This window comes from Ciconia boyciana, chromosome 9 (assembly GCF_034638445.1).
Source record: "Ciconia boyciana chromosome 9, ASM3463844v1, whole genome shotgun sequence".
Taxonomy (NCBI): domain Eukaryota; kingdom Metazoa; phylum Chordata; class Aves; order Ciconiiformes; family Ciconiidae; genus Ciconia; species Ciconia boyciana.
In genome coordinates, this window is record NC_132942.1 from 11,528,093 (window position 1) to 11,545,047 (window position 16,955).

At 37.2% G+C, this 16,955-nt stretch overlaps 1 protein-coding gene across 2 annotated transcripts in view; it reads right to left on the bottom strand.

The window, feature by feature from the left end:
* The window catches only part of CPEB4 (cytoplasmic polyadenylation element binding protein 4), a 45,777-nt gene that overhangs the window by 19,901 nt on the left and 8,921 nt on the right, over nt 1-16,955 (bottom strand). For both annotated transcript variants that reach the window (XM_072872147.1, XM_072872148.1), the window contains exon 2: nt 12,367-12,448. In XM_072872147.1, the coding sequence (XP_072728248.1) occupies nt 12,367-12,448 (82 nt within the window). The remainder of the gene's footprint in view (nt 1-12,366; nt 12,449-16,955) is intronic.

Genomic DNA, 16,955 nt, shown 5'->3' on the forward strand with positions numbered 1-16,955 from the left:
TGCCCAGTTCAAGCACATAATCTCATTTCTGTCAAATTATCCCGAGCACATGTTATGTTGACTGTGGAATCAACAGCCGGGGCATGGTAAAGAGTGGCACAGACACGTGATACTTGATCCAGGATAAATTCTGTCCATATAGAATAAATTGATCAAAATTTTAACAAATCTACACTGACAGTGAATTTATTCCATGTCAGAACTTTGCATCATACAGTCACAGCCATCTTTGATATTGTCAAATGAGATCCCTGTTTTGAAAATTCTTGTCAAAACCAAGCTACTAAAAAGGGATATGAGATTCTCTATTACATGGATTTCAAACACTACTGAACTTCAAAGAATGAAAAACATCCAAATAGTATTTTCTTAACCTAAGACAATCTTACAAAAATTAAACACCTCTATATATACATCTGGAGAACGTATATTTGTCACACTTTTACCAATGTCAAAGTCAGCATGAAACCAGAAAAGCAGACTACATTTGTCTGCACAGTAAAATCAAGGATTAACACCTTTGGAAGTACTGATTCTGCAAAATTAAGTGGCAGAGATGCCCAAAATTGCATTTTTTTCCTCCTAAGTGATTTTTAAAGAAACACAATAGAAAAAAAAAGCATGTGGTGAGAAATATAGCTCTAGTTTATGTCCAAAATGACCAAAGAAATGCTGAAAAACAAGAGTACGATCGTAGATGCAAGTGTTATGCTTTATTTCAAGTAAAGCCAGATGCCTGAAGACAAGTATTTACCCATTCCTTCTGTTGAGAACACTAACAAAATGAAGTTTCTGGTATTCCGTAGCATTCAAGTACAGGTCTGACTAGAATTTTTCATTTTAAATTCCAGGTCACTGCCACAAAACACAACCGACATACAAAAAGCAAACAATTTTCTTTTCTTCTAAAACCCTGAAGAGAATCTACCTATAAAAGCCTTTTAGCACTGGCTCTTCTGATGGTAACACTGTTTTACCTGTGATTATGTTGAATTAATTGGGTTCACATGGTAAAAAGGTAGAACCTGACTGTACGGCACAAAGTGGGTTATCAGCATAACAACATCTAATAGTTAGATTGGGGGGGGGCGCGGGAGAGAAGCTGAGAAACAGTGAAAGCTACTGTTTCCAAGGCTTGTGCAACAAGCTCCAAGTTTTTAGGACTTTAATCTGCCTCAAGCAAAACTGCCTCACTGAAAAGATTGTGCAGTTATATTCAGAAAAGAATAATCTTTGGCGGGAAAAAATCCTAATGGCTCTCATTCCCATGCACTGCACAAACCCAGCTGTAGTGGTACCCAGAGATGCTGCCACTGCACAACCCAGGGCAGAAAGGCACGCGTGCTTCCAACTCAGCCAGTCCAGCCCAGCATCAGTTCAAATCCACCTTTGTGAGAAGTTCAAGCTAACTCCCAGATTGGGCAACTGGGGCAAAAAGTCCTAGACATGCTTCCAGCATGCTACTCAAGCATAAGTCTGAAGGGGAAATAGAAACAAAAAAAGTTTAACTATGAAAACACTGCAGTTAGGTTTGTGTAAGAGCTTTAAAAACCACCATCGTTATTATTCCTTTGCTGCTGATGATCTCAGATAGTCTGCCAGACTAACAGTGCCATGTGGACTGAACCTCAAGAGATGGTGTTTCATACATTTCAACAGCCACTTGACTACTCATGAAAGGTGACAAACCAAATCCAGTCTCACTCCTCATAAAAATACAGAAGCTGCTGTTTCTTCAAAGAAAAAGCTGACGTTTTCTTCGCTATCAAACAGAATACAAAGAAATCTCCTCCTAAACAAACGTGCTTTAAATCCTAAACATAGCTACAGCTTTGTCTACAAGGTATCAATATTTTTTCCAATTACGTTACACTGCGTTACTGCTAATCAATTTAAGTGGAACTCTTAAATATCATACGTATTTGAATATAACTCTTCCCTATCCTCTAGGACTCCCCCCAGGGTGAGAGATAAGAAACCAAAAGCAGAAAAGCAAATCCTGGAGCACAACCCTATGCTGGAGACTGGATGTTAGCTGGAATTACACATGTATCTCAGAAAAGCAGCTACCCTACTGCTGGTGGCACAGAGCTTTACTTTATATTAATGTATGAGTTCTGGAGAATAGATAAGAAGTTATAAAAACATCCAATCTTTCCCCTCAATACACTTCCAGTTTATGATATGGAATAATTGGCAGCATTTATCTTTTGAACACTTAAACTATTACTATATTCACTTTAAAAATAAAAAATGAAAGGCAGAGTTTGCAACTGGAAGAAGCGAAAGCATTATACAGCTTTGCCAGCAAAGAGCATATCAGGTTCTCGGCCACAGAACTACTTCAAATGTGGTAACTTCAGTAAATTTCGAAATGCATACTAATGATGGACTTTCTGACAGGAGGAAAGAATGGGATGTCATATGCTAAAAGTCACTAGACAGGATTTATTTTGTAAGTGACAAGAACAATTTATTGAACCTATTATAGAATTTATTGAACAACTTATAAAAACATATGGAAAAGGTGCAAGAACTTCACAAACCTCCCATTTGCAGTCATGGTTCACATGCACTATGTTCCTGGATTCTTTACACGTAGCATTTTGCCTCAAGAGATGCTGGTATCTGCCTATACCATCTTACCTATACCATGAATTCTGCCCATGCTTTAATGAATAACCTGAAATGCAATTCCTGCATGTGATTTGCAACAGCTGGATTTACACTGGCATATACTTACATGCTTCAAGATTTAAAACCAGCGTTCCTTAAGTACAATAATAGGTTCAAAGCAACTTATTTTTGTCTGTGGAAGGAATGATCACAAGACAGCCTGGAATGCAACATGAGGGCTTTGTTCCTTTTTTAAGCATCCTCTTACTTCACTCCCAAACAACAAGGAAATAGTAACACAAGCAAGTCAACATCAAGCACGCCCAAGTCTCTGCAGCATAACATTTTCCCATTTTTCATTTTTACAGTAACCAGCATATATAAGACACTAATTTTTCCAGAAATATATGTGAAAAAACTGCACCCCACACCCAATCCAAATGGAAAGAGGAATAGAAAATTGTATTTTAAAAGAATCAGCACTTCATTTCCTCTGCCTAGATTCAAAATGGTATACAGGACCAGACACCAGCACTATTCATTATAACAATTTAAAATGACACATGAACAAACAAGACATTCTTCAGAATGCCTTCAGAAAGCTATCCCCACCTCCCTCATCATTTGTGCACTTACACTAATTACAACATTAAGATTTGTATGTAGCATTACTATAAATTACTGAGAATTTATTAATGTATTATAAATTGTTTTATATATTTGATTTTACTTATCACAAGTATCCTCACATTCCATACACAGAATTTATCCTTTTCTTAGACCTACCCAATCTGACTGCTGAGCTGGGATTGTTGTTAATACGATTTCTAACTAAAGCTGAAAGAATACCACTCCCTGTACCTCTAAAGACACTTGACATTTGCATAGCTAGAGATAGCATGTGACTGCTCCACTCATCTGAAAGTCCAACTATCAACATTATAGTGAAAAAAACCCAAAACCCCAAAAACTAGCATCCCAGATAACCAATCTGCATTCCAACAAACAATACATTAAGCCAAGTACAGATAAATCTACTGTAAGATGTATTTTCAGATTTGCCTCATCAATTGTTCTCATCATTCTGCCTAATGCCAAATTAAAATAAGTAGATACTGAATACACAAATTGTATATGCATCACAATTCTTTCTTGAAATATCTTAAGTAATTGATGCAAAAATCAGATTTCAGGCTGCTGCAGCCACTCTTGGGTATACGCAAAGACTGCCCACTACTAAAAAGTGTTTCGGTATGACTTTCCTGGGAGCTTTTTCCCATTTACACTTACACCTCATCTCTCACCTCCTTATTTTTTTTCAAAACTCATCCCCATTCTCATTATACCTCCCATTTCTTCTTTATCTCCAGGTTTAAGAAAAGCACTTCAAGCTTTTCTTTCTGCTCCTTTCATGCCATTTCTAGCCTGATAAACATGATGGTAAAGAGTATGCAAAACATGGCTAACAAAAGACTCAAAGAGCTAACAATTCAACATCAAGGAAAAAAGTGAACAAAGTGAGCAAAAAGACGAAAGACAGGTAGTTTCAGCAGTTTGGGAGGGGAGGCGGGCGAGGTCTCTGTCTTCTAAAACAAGGAACAGACACTACTCATGGAGTACAGCTCCAAATTAAAGGCTTCTTTGAAGATGATCGAGAATGGTCAGAGATTATCAAAGCAAGAATTCAGAAAAGAAAAAAAGAAAAACACAAAAAAACCCAAAAAACACACTTGGTGAATAAGGCAGAAGATTAAACACACTTCTAAAAGGGATGGAATTAATTTAACAAAGACAAAAATATAAAAAAGCAAGAAAACCTTGCTGTCATGGAATTCAGCACGATTTTGTTGGTTGTAACACTTTTCAAGATCAAATCACTGATTTAGACATGAAAATTTTTAGGAGTATTTAAATGTTCTGTTGTGTTCTAAAAATCTCTGCCATATCATTTGCAGCACATACGTTCCTAGGAAGTATCTTGTCTAAGGAGTATGAAAGGCATTTAATTTTCCACACAGACTCTGGAGATGGGATGGCATGGCAACGGGCCTATGAGAAATGTTTCAGGATTGGACAAAAAAAATGTAGGTCTCATACTCTCATGAAGTTAACAGGAATCCTAACACTGATTTCAAAGCTGGACCAGGATCAGAAAACCCTGGGATATTTGTACTGCTCTGTGGTGGCAGAGGAAGGAATTTCCTGGCCTCAAAGGGTGGTTACATTAATACCCTCTAGCTTATTGCTCAATGGCTCCATTTTAGACAGATAGCATAAATGAAGGTGTTGCTCTTCCTCAGCTGAATTAATACCCTACCTCAAAATCCTGCCGTAGTGAAGTATAAACATCTAGTTGTCCGACAGCTGCATTATCAAGACCTGTATTTCTATAAAAATGCAGGTATTATCACAAAGTTTAAACTACTCAGTAATTCTTGTGTAAAAGTAGTACCAGGATAGGTAACCAACAGTACCTGTTTCCTTACCTTATTTTCTTTCAGTACTATATTTAATATTATATATATTTAACATAAGTCAAACTTAAGTTCTGAATGCAGTTCCAAAGCAAAGAAATGTCAACATTTTGAACATTTCTCCAAACTCTGAGGAGCGCCATAACCTACAAACTACTTCCCACACACTTAAAATTAAGAATATCAATAAATGCAAGGGAATTAATTTAATGTCAACAGTAATTCACCTCTTCCAACTGATATTTTCCATCACTGAAAACAAATACTAACCTGCTACATTTCACTACATTATTTGGATTGTGCTAGAATTTCCCAAATTATTCCAGTTGATTGCAAAAATGTTTATTATATCATCTTAGATGTTGCATCCCTGTCCTGGGATTTTTGCAGTTTTCACCATAATAAGAGAATTTGCAACAAATAGTAAACCAAACAACAGTAACTTAAATACTGCTTTGTTTTTTAAATCATATGCATCAGTGTACATGGTTTAAATTATCTGTTAGGTAATGCACAATGTTTTCTGAGATAGTATAAACGGGTCTCGGCTTTTCACAGTTAAAACAGAAAATTAAGCTGTCAAAGCCAAGGAATAATCAGGAAAAAAAAAGTCAAAAGTCTTAACCTAAATGACACTCTACCTTTGCCTCAGGGCAACTTGTGTTCCAGTCCACATACGTCTTCCAAAGAACAGGCAAATTCTTGTTTCATTTACATCCACCTAAATGGTGCCAATTCCAGACTGCTATAAATTAAAAACCTTTTTTTAAATTGACCCCATTTTCTTATGGCATACAGTCCCACAAAACCGGGCAATCATTCCATAACTTAGCAATCAGTCTAGTTTCAAGGCTTTAACTGTCCAAAATATCCTGGAAACACCCATGTTCTTTCTCTTGCTACAGAAATAATTCACACCCAGTGCACTCACGCTGCTGATGGGCCTGTGGGTTTTGTAGGTGAGGAATCAGGAGCCTGAATTATGGTGAGGGGGGAAGAGAGGGACTGCCTGTGACTTTAAGAATACAGCCATATTAAAAGTCTCCATTGCTGTCTAATATCGGTATTACACAAACTGAGCAGAGCACGCAGGCTTCAGCATGCCTTCAGGAAGCACAACACAAACGGTGACCTTTAAATCAGAGCACGCTCCAAACAAAGTTACTGGAACCTGCCAGTAAGGCTAACACTCTGCAGTATTTTCCCATCTCCCCTCCTAACTACAACAGAAATCTTGTCAACTTGCAGCAGCTTGAAAACACAGCAAAGGCAAAAGATTCGGCTACCATTCCGAAGCAACGCATGCTGTCGCCTGTTTCTGAGCACAGCCCTAACACGAGCAACCCCGCTAGCAGAGCAAAGCTACCTTGCGGTGTGAAATCCTCATAGGCCGGCGCACACTGCTCGGGGACAGGGCTCGAGGAGGCAGCGGCAGCCAGAGGGGCACAGCGGCAGTACCCGGGATAGTCCACAGAGGCAACAACTGCAGGGGGGTTCCTACGCCCCCTCCTTTCTGAGGGCCCCCTCTAAACCAGAGATCGGCCGCGCAGAGGGAGCTTGCTTTTGAACTGGAGTGTGTTAATCCGTGTTTCAGTGGGCTGACACTTTAAAAAAAAAATTCTCTTCACCCCTGTCTGAAATGAAAAGGCGCTCACCTCCACTTTGGAGTATTTGGTAGTGCCAGGTGAGACCGCTGACTGCCGCTCAGAACCACGGAAGGGATCCTCAGTGAAACGTGTCCCCTCACAGGGGCAGCTGGTGTGGTGGGGTTTTATTTTAATTTCTCCCCGCATAGTATCTGTGTTCAAGTCCTCATATTTTTTGCAAGTTTGAGGCATGATTTTTTCTTCCAAATCAAGTTTTGCCTTTCTAAGCCTCATCAAATTAAGCATCTCTTGCAAAGGAGCATGCAGTTCAAGCCACAAGACCAAATGTCAATTTAAATGAGAAAGCTGGAAGTTTATTAGATAATAGACAATGAATGTAAAATCATACATTATGTATGGTTGTGATTACTTCTATGTAAGGTTAGAATCCAATCTATGGTCTGATCTCAGTATTTATTAATGGAAGATTTCTGTTCGTTCCTGTTGCCCAGGGGATTTCACTTTCTTACTAGATTGTTGGCTGTTTCTAAATAAAGGCTCTGGTAAACCCCGAATATTGGAAAGGTAGGGATAAATCAACGAACACTTCAATTGCCAAGAGAGGAACTGGGGAAAAAAATCATACCAAAAGACTAAAAAATTAAAATATTGAATATTGCCCCAAAATTTTGAATATTAGCTGCATTTGGAAAGAAGGCATGCCCGTACTTGTTAACAGCAGTTATAACACTTCTATTCTAGCCCAGCTGAAAATAGTGGAGTGCAACAGAAATGGGAGCTGCTGATTTCACATAAAATTCACACAGACTGTGTTTCCCCCATCATGGCTCCATCAGCATGGGTTGTAGTTTATTGCTATTAGACCCAGTTCAGCAATATTTTGAGATAATAAAACAATAGGTTTTCCTCTTAATTAATATGCACTCAGATCTGCAAATCCTGTTAGCCTTTCCTGGTTACTGCATAGGAGGTAAAATTCAAGAAGGTCTGAGTAGGAAACATTCAACACAGCAATTCATCGACAGTTTCCAAAGACAATACGGCAAACCGTAATTGTCTACAAAAATTTGTGTACAGCATGGTGCAGTGGAAGCAAAAGTTTTTGTGCATTTCATCCTAAATTGGATACATTAAAAGTTGCAAATGAGTAATCCTTAGACAAGATTGCTCTGAGACAAGGCACACAAACGAGATCAATCACTGATGCTGCTCTCAGAAGTCTGAGGTACGACCACCACGGTTCCGCTGAGAGCTCGCTCACATACAAGAGGCAGCAGAGGCATGAAGATGACTGCAGCGTCAGTACAGACGTATACATTGGCCAGAGGCCTTTGACTTTCAGAACTCTATAACTAGATCATGTACCTCTTCGCACAGAACAAGAGTAGGGAAGAAAGGCTCATCTTAGCCACCAACCTCAAGCATTCCTCACTGCTATGAAAACGAAGATGGTTTTAAAATTTAAGAAAAGCCTAAAAATCCATTATTTCAACATTTTAAAATAGCTTGGATTTTGTCCTGTGCACATATAAAGGACCACTTCCCCAAAAAGAATCATAGCCTTAGTTATTTAGCCCTTGGCAAAAATTGGGCCGGATTCTCACCAGATTCTCATTAATTTTCTGGATCATACAGGAAACCAAATGGCCCATTCTACTCAATTAATATGAACATGTTGCATAATCCATACAGCTAGAAAAGAAACAACTAGTTCAGTTTCTTATCCAATATTCATAAAATGCTGTCAAAACTATTTTGATCCCTTTCATCAAAGAACACTTTATAAGGTTTACCTGCTTTCTTCACATCTGAAACAGTTTTTCAGATCAATAGTTAGGGGCTGATGATTGCTTTAAAAATACAGTTAGGTGTATCCACTTGCTCAGAGAAATCCTGAACAGTGCCAGTTCTCATCATTCTGGCTTTCTTATCTCTAAAACTTAGAGCTGCTGTTCAACTCTCTCTCCCAGTGTCTGTAGGTATACCCTGACCTTACGCTACTTCCAAAACCTTCCTTTTTGTGCATAAGTATGTTTAGTGTTTAGAGACTATTTCACACTCATAGCATTCATGCAGATACTGAACTATTCACACCTAAATTTTACAGGAGTGCTTCGCAGTGCTAGAAGCAGATGTGCTAGCCTGCTTCTTTAATCCATTTCACCTTACGTAATTTCCAGGCAATAACCTTATATCCTGAACTGAACCATAGGATATTTCAGTAATAAAACAGCCTGTGGTTATAAAGTATTTAAAGACATTTCAGTGTCACTTAAAAAGGAAATATTTAGTCAATCAACTACTATTACAGTAATGCTCAAATTGCCATCTGGAAGACCCAGATTCAAAAATCGGTCTCTGGATCCCAGGCTCAGCTCATGAAGGCCGAATACATTGTAAAGAAGATGCAATTAGTCTCCAGGGAAAGGCTTCTGCAGGCTGTCATTGGCTATGCAGCATGCAGCACACTCACTCGTGTGGATAAAAATAACATATTGAAATGGCAGCTGCTCAGCAAAGGAAGAGGATTTGAGCAGGGATAAAAATATACCTTAAAAAGGAGGGGGGAAAATGGTAAAATGCCTATCAAAAGCATTAGAAGGTAATATTGAATGTACTGAATCAATGATACTTTGAACCTCAAGCAGGAAACACTATTTATAGCAAGACAACCCAAGAACATAATTATTATTGTCCTGAACAAATCCAAGGCTAGCACAGCCTAATCACCTCAGTCAAGAAGTACACTGAATAGATTTTGTTAAATTTGGAAGAATTCCTACTTATAATTTTATTACAGGATCCAAAACCTGCTGCTCTGAACATACCATTTAAAGATAGAAATTATTTCCAAGAGACAGCGGGTTCCAAACTATAACTGGTATCTATTATCATGTCCATACTCTTTAAGTTGTTTTGAAGGTATATTTTAGCATAGTACCTCTTTCTCTTGAAGTCCATTACAATATGAAAGGGGGTGGTGTTAGTGTTACATACTAAACTCATGTTGAGTCAATATTAAAGCCTCTCAAAGACTCACAAGATAGCAGTGAGACCTATTAGATCATCTAAATTATTTCCATGCCATTCTGAGATTGCTCTCTACAGTATGTTTTATTAGTGTCTTGCCCAGGCTATTTTTAAAGTCTCAAACCCAGAAGCTTTTCCTTTCTGAGAGTATCCAACTTTAGTTTAAAAGCACTGCATGCACTCATTAATCCATTTAAAATGCAAAACAAAAAACTTCTTATGGATCTGCTTATTTAACTGCAGGTGTTTGAAATGGCAAGCAAGATTTGAACTGACAACCATAATTTGTCAAATTTTAATATTTCTAGATCCAAGGTTTTTAAAGATTCCTTCCAATCAGTTTAAATAAAGGTGAGGCAAGAAGAGAAAACTGAAAACAGGACACAGAATCTGTGTTAAGATGTAATCATACACCAACTGATACAGATGGAAAAAAACACAAAAGGCTTGTGATCACATGAGCCCTTATTCAGACTTGACTTGAAATATGTTTTGTACCAGCAAGTTACAATTTTTTTTCCACCTGTATCAGTTGGTTTAACTAAAGGTATTCCCTCTCCTTACAAATCCCGCCCTACTTACAGATGGTCACTGCAGCATTACCAGAACACGGTAGATGCTAGTTTGAATAAAGATCCATTCCTAAGTATATTACAGCAAATAAGTTACTGTATTAAGTCTGCTATGCCAGATAAGCAGCAGTCAAATTCAGTGTACTGCATATTTCACTATAAGCAAATTTAATGTTTTTGCTGAGGAAATCCTTGAAAAATGAGACTTCACAACAAAGTATTTCATGTAGGATCACTTAAATCTTTCATCTCAGTTTTGAGGCTTTTTCTTTATAGTTTTACAACTATTAACCATGAAACAGAACAATTTATAAAGAACTTAAGAAATAATTCCCAGAACAATACCTGATTGATATTACTGTGTTCCAATCAGCATGATATAACGCACACAAAACTTTAGACCAACCATAGATGACTGCAGAGGGGATTAATAATCAAGCTCAAGCAGGAATTAACATGTATCAGAACTACACATATTCTTTGCTGACACACTTATTCCATCATTCTCAAAATATGGTGAGCACTCAAAAAAAAAATTTTAATTGCAAAGAATCTTTTCAAAGCATTTAAACTAAACATCATACTACTGTACAGAACTACCCTTGTTTAGTTGCTGAATACATATGAACCTGACTTTGTTAAATTCAAATTTAAAAGGAAATTTTATTTGTTCTACAGCTATGTCACCTTGGGTTGTTATCTTGCCAGATTTCAGCAGCTAAAACCTGGGTTGGGCCTGCCTGACAGTTGAATAGAAGGTCTCAGGGCAAATCCCAGGTGCTGCAGTCAAGGAAGGGCACCTGATTCCTGGTTCAGTATACAATGCTGGGGGCACAGGATGGTGCCAGACAGCATATAAAACAAATGAAAGCTATTACTACTTGTCATTAATAAAAGCCTGGCCCCCACCACATAAGGAGGGAATGTATTTTGGTTAATTCATTTGGCATTACTTTTATCTACACCAAGCTCTCCTTGTCATTTCAATAGGAAAGTGTATTTCTTGGTGTTTCTCATCACCCTGAATTGCTGTACAGTACTGGGGATGTGAAATGCAAGCTGCATCTCAGACCACGGTGAATGCAACAAGTGCAAGTTATTGCCAGTTTATCAAAGGTTGGTCTTCTGAGCAAGAATCACTATTAAAACAAGTCAGATTTCATTAACACCACAAGCCTTGATATAAAAAAAAAATTGCTTTCAGAAACTGCAAATGCAGGCTTGTTTATTTAGTGGTCTCATGACTGGTAACAAAACTGAATGCTTAGATAATGAGCATAAGTAAGAGTTTGACTACTTTTACTTATAAAAGTAACCACTGAACTGAAATAGATTACTCATTATACAGAACAAGAATAAGAAACTAGACTTCTGAATTGTATACCATAAGCAGTTTCTATTCAGGTTTAGATAAAATATGTAGACAATGCTTTGAATATTTTGTAAGTTGAGGTATTTTCAAAGAAAGATTACCTTTGCCCAAAAAAAAAAAAAAAAAAAAAGAGATAAATCCCAAGTGCAAGTCAGTTCAAGCCCCCTTTTCCTTTACCAATGGTACACAGAATTCTGCAATTCAAGGCAGCAACAAAAAGAGAAGTAAAGAACTAAAAAAATTGTGATGAAATACTCAGTGTTCTTCTCAAAATGACATCGATAAACCTCATTCTTCCCCAAGACAGAAAGAACTATGACTTCAGCAGGAAAACACTATTAAGCAAACAGTTACGTCTCACTGAGCTGCACAAGATTCCTGAAGTTGATCATTTTTACAGGCTGCACACATTGTATCTATTAAAAACAACACTGGCAACTTACACAAAAGATCAGCTTATGTTTGTGTTTCGCATTGTTTTGTACAAAGACAAAACACACTCAAGTAAGTGCTCATGTGTTGCAATAGCTTCATCTAGAGACAACTGAAAAAAAGGAGGCCTACCCGAGCTGACTGACATGCATTAGGTGCACAATGTTAACTTTACTTTTCCTAAACAAAACTGAAGTTTCCCATTCTAAATAAGCAGTCTTCCCAATTATTTACTGCAGGAAATAGTCTCTTTCTAAATTTACCTTTCAGAGAATCGTTTTCAGCTCTCATTATGTCAATTAGCGAGTTCTCCAGTGAATGCATGTCAAAAGTCCTTGTGCGATCCTGCAAGCAAATACAAACAAAGCCAGTTTAGGCAACACATAGTGTTAAACAAGACCATCTGAAACATAAAAACTTAAGTTTCGTTCTACGTTACTACAGCAGAATTAAACAAAAACACATACACCACTAAATTCAGTCTGATATAGGAATATTAAAAATTAGAATATTCTTAAATATGAATCTGATCTATATTTATCATAACCAATCCTTTAAGAACCCCAATTCGATATTTAGTTTGTATTCCTTGCTATACAGTTAAACTTTGTTAAAAATAATTTCACAGTTAGGAAGTAAAGATCATATCCTGCAGTTGCAAGGAGAAATCATAAAACAGGTATTTCAGCCCGAATTTAAGAAAATCTAAATTCCAGAAACACACAGAATTCCCTTCACCTAAACTACTACCTCAACAACTGAAATAATCTAATTCTGCAAGTCAGTTTAAATTCTGCATAATTATAAGTATTCCATACAAGCAATAGTGTTCCAAATAGTCTGGTTTACTAGGTGACAACTTTGCTCTGATTTTCAATTCCCTGAATTCACAAGTTTGGTATTCCAAGCATCACTAGAATTGAAGGACGACTCAACAAATGGGAGGCAAGATGTCTCATGTACCTTACTGTTTAATTATCTCAAGCCATTTGAAGTACACTTACCAAATATTTCTCCTTCATATTAACCAAAGCCATCACTTAACACATGTATGGTTCAGACTTTCCCAACTAAAACAATAAATTCCACATCTTACAAATCTGATACTATAAAATATCCAGGCACTGCATTATTTTAATTAGTGAATTCAGAATAACTGAAATTTTATATATACTTTGAATCTTTACAGTATCATAAAAGGTCACTAATGGATGCAAAAAATCACTCATTCCCAAAATTATTCACCTATCCATGTTATCTATGTATTTATACATTTGGAAATTTGTAGAAACACCTGGATAGAATTTTATACAATTATATTAATCCACCTTGAATTTAATTTTTCTGTGTCGAAGAAGAACTCTAACATCAGTTCTAAAGATTTTATTTCATTCATGTTCTAAGAGATTCACCTCTGAACTGAGATCAAGCATGGAAAGTACTTGTTCAAATAAGAAAGCAAAATACGAACAATTCAAGACAGACATTTGCTCTAAACTGCTTCTCTACAACTATCATGACTACAGCAGTGAATATGTATTTTTTTTGCTCCTAACTCTAGCTGTGAAGCTGAAATTTCTCCAAAGCACATAGATCCAGCTTTGATCATTTTTAAAACCAGTGGTGAAATAAAAAACAGTATTGCACAGACTCTTGTGTTTCAAGTTATAATATCCTTTACTTCCAGTGATGAAGTGCTAAAGCAGTATTGATTGCAGTGTTGCAAGAGACATTCTTTATATAAGACAGTGATCAGTCATCTTGTACTTTAAACACCTAATACTATTTTAAGAGCAGGAATCCACTAGCTCTTGGAGTCCTGATCCATTTCCAAGTTCATAAGTTATATTCTGACCACTAAAAAATACTATTTTTCAATGAAATTTTCTGATGTTTTTCCTCTCTTCAGAACAGTTTATTACTGACACAGAACAGGTGAAGTGTTTCTACCTGGATGTGCTGCATTTCAAATAGCATTAGAAAGATCTGAGTTTGGAACCATTTGCTTTATCAGTCTAGCCCAATATCAAATTTGCCATAAAAAGCATAGCGCTGCCCTGTCTTTCCACAGTATTTATTTCCTTGATCATTTATATTACAAGGTAATTGAGGCACCTTAGAGAAACCATCACGAGCATTTAAATTCTTAAATTCTGTGTTTTACTTTCACACAGTTCCTACTGGTTTCTTCCTTTCCTAGTAGCATTTAGTTTGCTGTCTTGGTTTATACATTACTAGTTCGTAACTATTTCAAACTCTAGTTACACTAAAATACCTTAGCAGGATTGAATAGAAGTCCTTGGGTCTGCATCCTGGACTCACTAGGATCTAACAGCTGTTAGTTAACATCTAACTCAGAAATGGATCTAGAAGACGATCTCTACATTTTCATCAGTCCTCGCAACATGACAAAAATAGGCTAAAACACAGGTGGGAGCATTTTCTGAAAACCTGACATCCCTTAGTAGCTACTCCTTCTTCCATTCTGGCTTTCATACTGCATTGTGTTTCTCTGTGTGGAATTAACCTCAAGTCCAACCCATGAACAGCTACAAAATTCTTATTTCACAAAGTGCAGAACCTCAGTAGTTCCAAGTCTTTGTTGAATTGGTGGCACTTAACATTTCAGTTGTCTGAGAGACACAAAAGGAGAAACCCAAGCCGAGTAAATTATAGTTTATTGTGCTGGGTATGTGCTGGAGTATGTGAGCCCAAAGATAGTCTCTTGACTCTAAAATGTCTGTGTTGTATTGAGTTGAGCTATAGTAACAAACAGAGGGTTTTGCTGCAATGGTAAGTTTTTCATATTGAGAACAGAGAGTTTAAACCTTTGAGAAAAAAAATGGAATTCGACTAGTTAGCTGGTAGGGACACCACATTCTCCAATGGAAGCTTTTTGTGGTGAGGAGTTTATAGTTTTCCCCTTCTGAGTGAACCACCTAGCTGTCACTTTTGTAGTATAAGGTCCATAAGATTCTAATCATACTGCAGACATTTTAAAACATGAACCTGCGCATCGATACAAAAGATTAACTGGCCATATTCCTACCTGCAGCTATTAGCAATCACATAAAAAGGAGGACTGGCTAAAATATGGCCCACATTCATACTCATGCTGTCCAGTAGTTCCAGTAACTTGTCATAGCAATGGAGAAGGCTGCCATAGGCTAGAGCACCCTCAAAATACTGATCTGTTACTACCTATTTCTTGCCTATCTTTCCAATAAAAGGTCTCTGTGCTTACAGCAGATCTACTTTATAGCAAGCAGCCTTCCGGTACTTAAAGGGGGCCTATAGGAAAGATGGGGACAGACTTTTTAGCAAGGCCTGTTGTGACAGAACAAGGAGCAATGGTTTTAAACTAAGGGAGGGCAGATTTATACTGGGTTTAAGAAAGAAATTTTTTACAATGAGGGTGGTGAGGCACTGGAACAGGTTGCCCAGAGAGGTAGTGGAGGCCCCATCCCTGGAAACATTCAAGGTCAGGTTGGATGGGGCTCTGAGCAACCTGATCTAGTTAAAGATGTCCCTGCTCTTGCAGGGGGGTTGGACTAGATGACCTGTAAAGGTCCCTTCCAATCCAAAGCATTCTATGATTCTACCCGTCATCGTCAATTCATGGTGCTGAACTGTCCCAGCCTCAACACCTTTGGGAAGATCAGTCTTGTTCCTGGGTTGTTTGAGTTTGCTCTTCCATGTCTCTTCTTATTAATTAGAAGACAGCAAACCATGTTAAGCACAACCCTAACAGCCACTACTACTGTTACATTGAATTTAGATATATTCCTGAAATTAATGTAGCTGTCCACCTCTCTGGAAATGCAGAGTAGTTCAAGAACTTGCTATATAAGTAAACCTGTATACATCTATCCAATGAAAAGATGTCAGTCATGTATGTCCTAAATAAAGACCAGCCAAAATACCATGCTCAACTGGTTCAGATGTTTGCACAGTGCTTATTAGAAAAGAACTCAGTTAATTTAGTTGACTACTTGCCCTGATACTGAAAGGGTCCACACTACTTGAGAAAGTCACCATTGGTAGTTTTTTAGAATTTTTATACAATTTAAAGGCCTTTTATTCTGAGACTGCTTTTAAAACAGTAACACAAATTTTGCCAGTCTTAACTTCCAAGATGGCCAGCACATTTTATCAAAAACACATATTATGTCTGAAAAAATATATATATATGTATTATATACCTAACATAAAAAAGAGGACTGATGACAGGTTAGTGGTAGTGGCCATATTGCTGAAGAAGTCTGTAACTATACATTTAATTCCATAACATCAAAAAAAGCTGTAACAGTCAAGATATTGATCATTAACTGGTAACTAAATGTGAGCTACTCTCAGATACACATTAGTTATGAGTTATAAAGCACGTAAGCCATGCTGCACTTAGGGAAAAAAAAAAAAGTTATGTTTTCTTCAAGAGACTTCCTGTAGAGAGAATTAATAACAATACAGTGGTGTTTTTAATGGATCAATTCACAAAGTTACAGTGCTTTCCATGGAGCCGGATTGCTTACTGTATACTTTTTCATTTATTTACAAAGAAAAGATATAGGGGTAATGACTACCCTGTAATAAAGCGGAGTATGTACACTTCAGTAACAAAATAAGTTAACTACAGCCTGATATTATTTACCCAGGTTGATCACAAGAACTTGGCTTTACATAAGTTTGTTTAGGGCACCTAAAATTTTGCTTTATCAGAGGACTTAAAGGGCACACACATTTATCCCTGGGAAACAGAATAGAGGCAGAAAGACGTCAGGTTGAACACAAGGCCACAAAAAAAAGCCAAACAAAAAGAAAGAAATCAACCTGCAGTCTTAATACATGACTA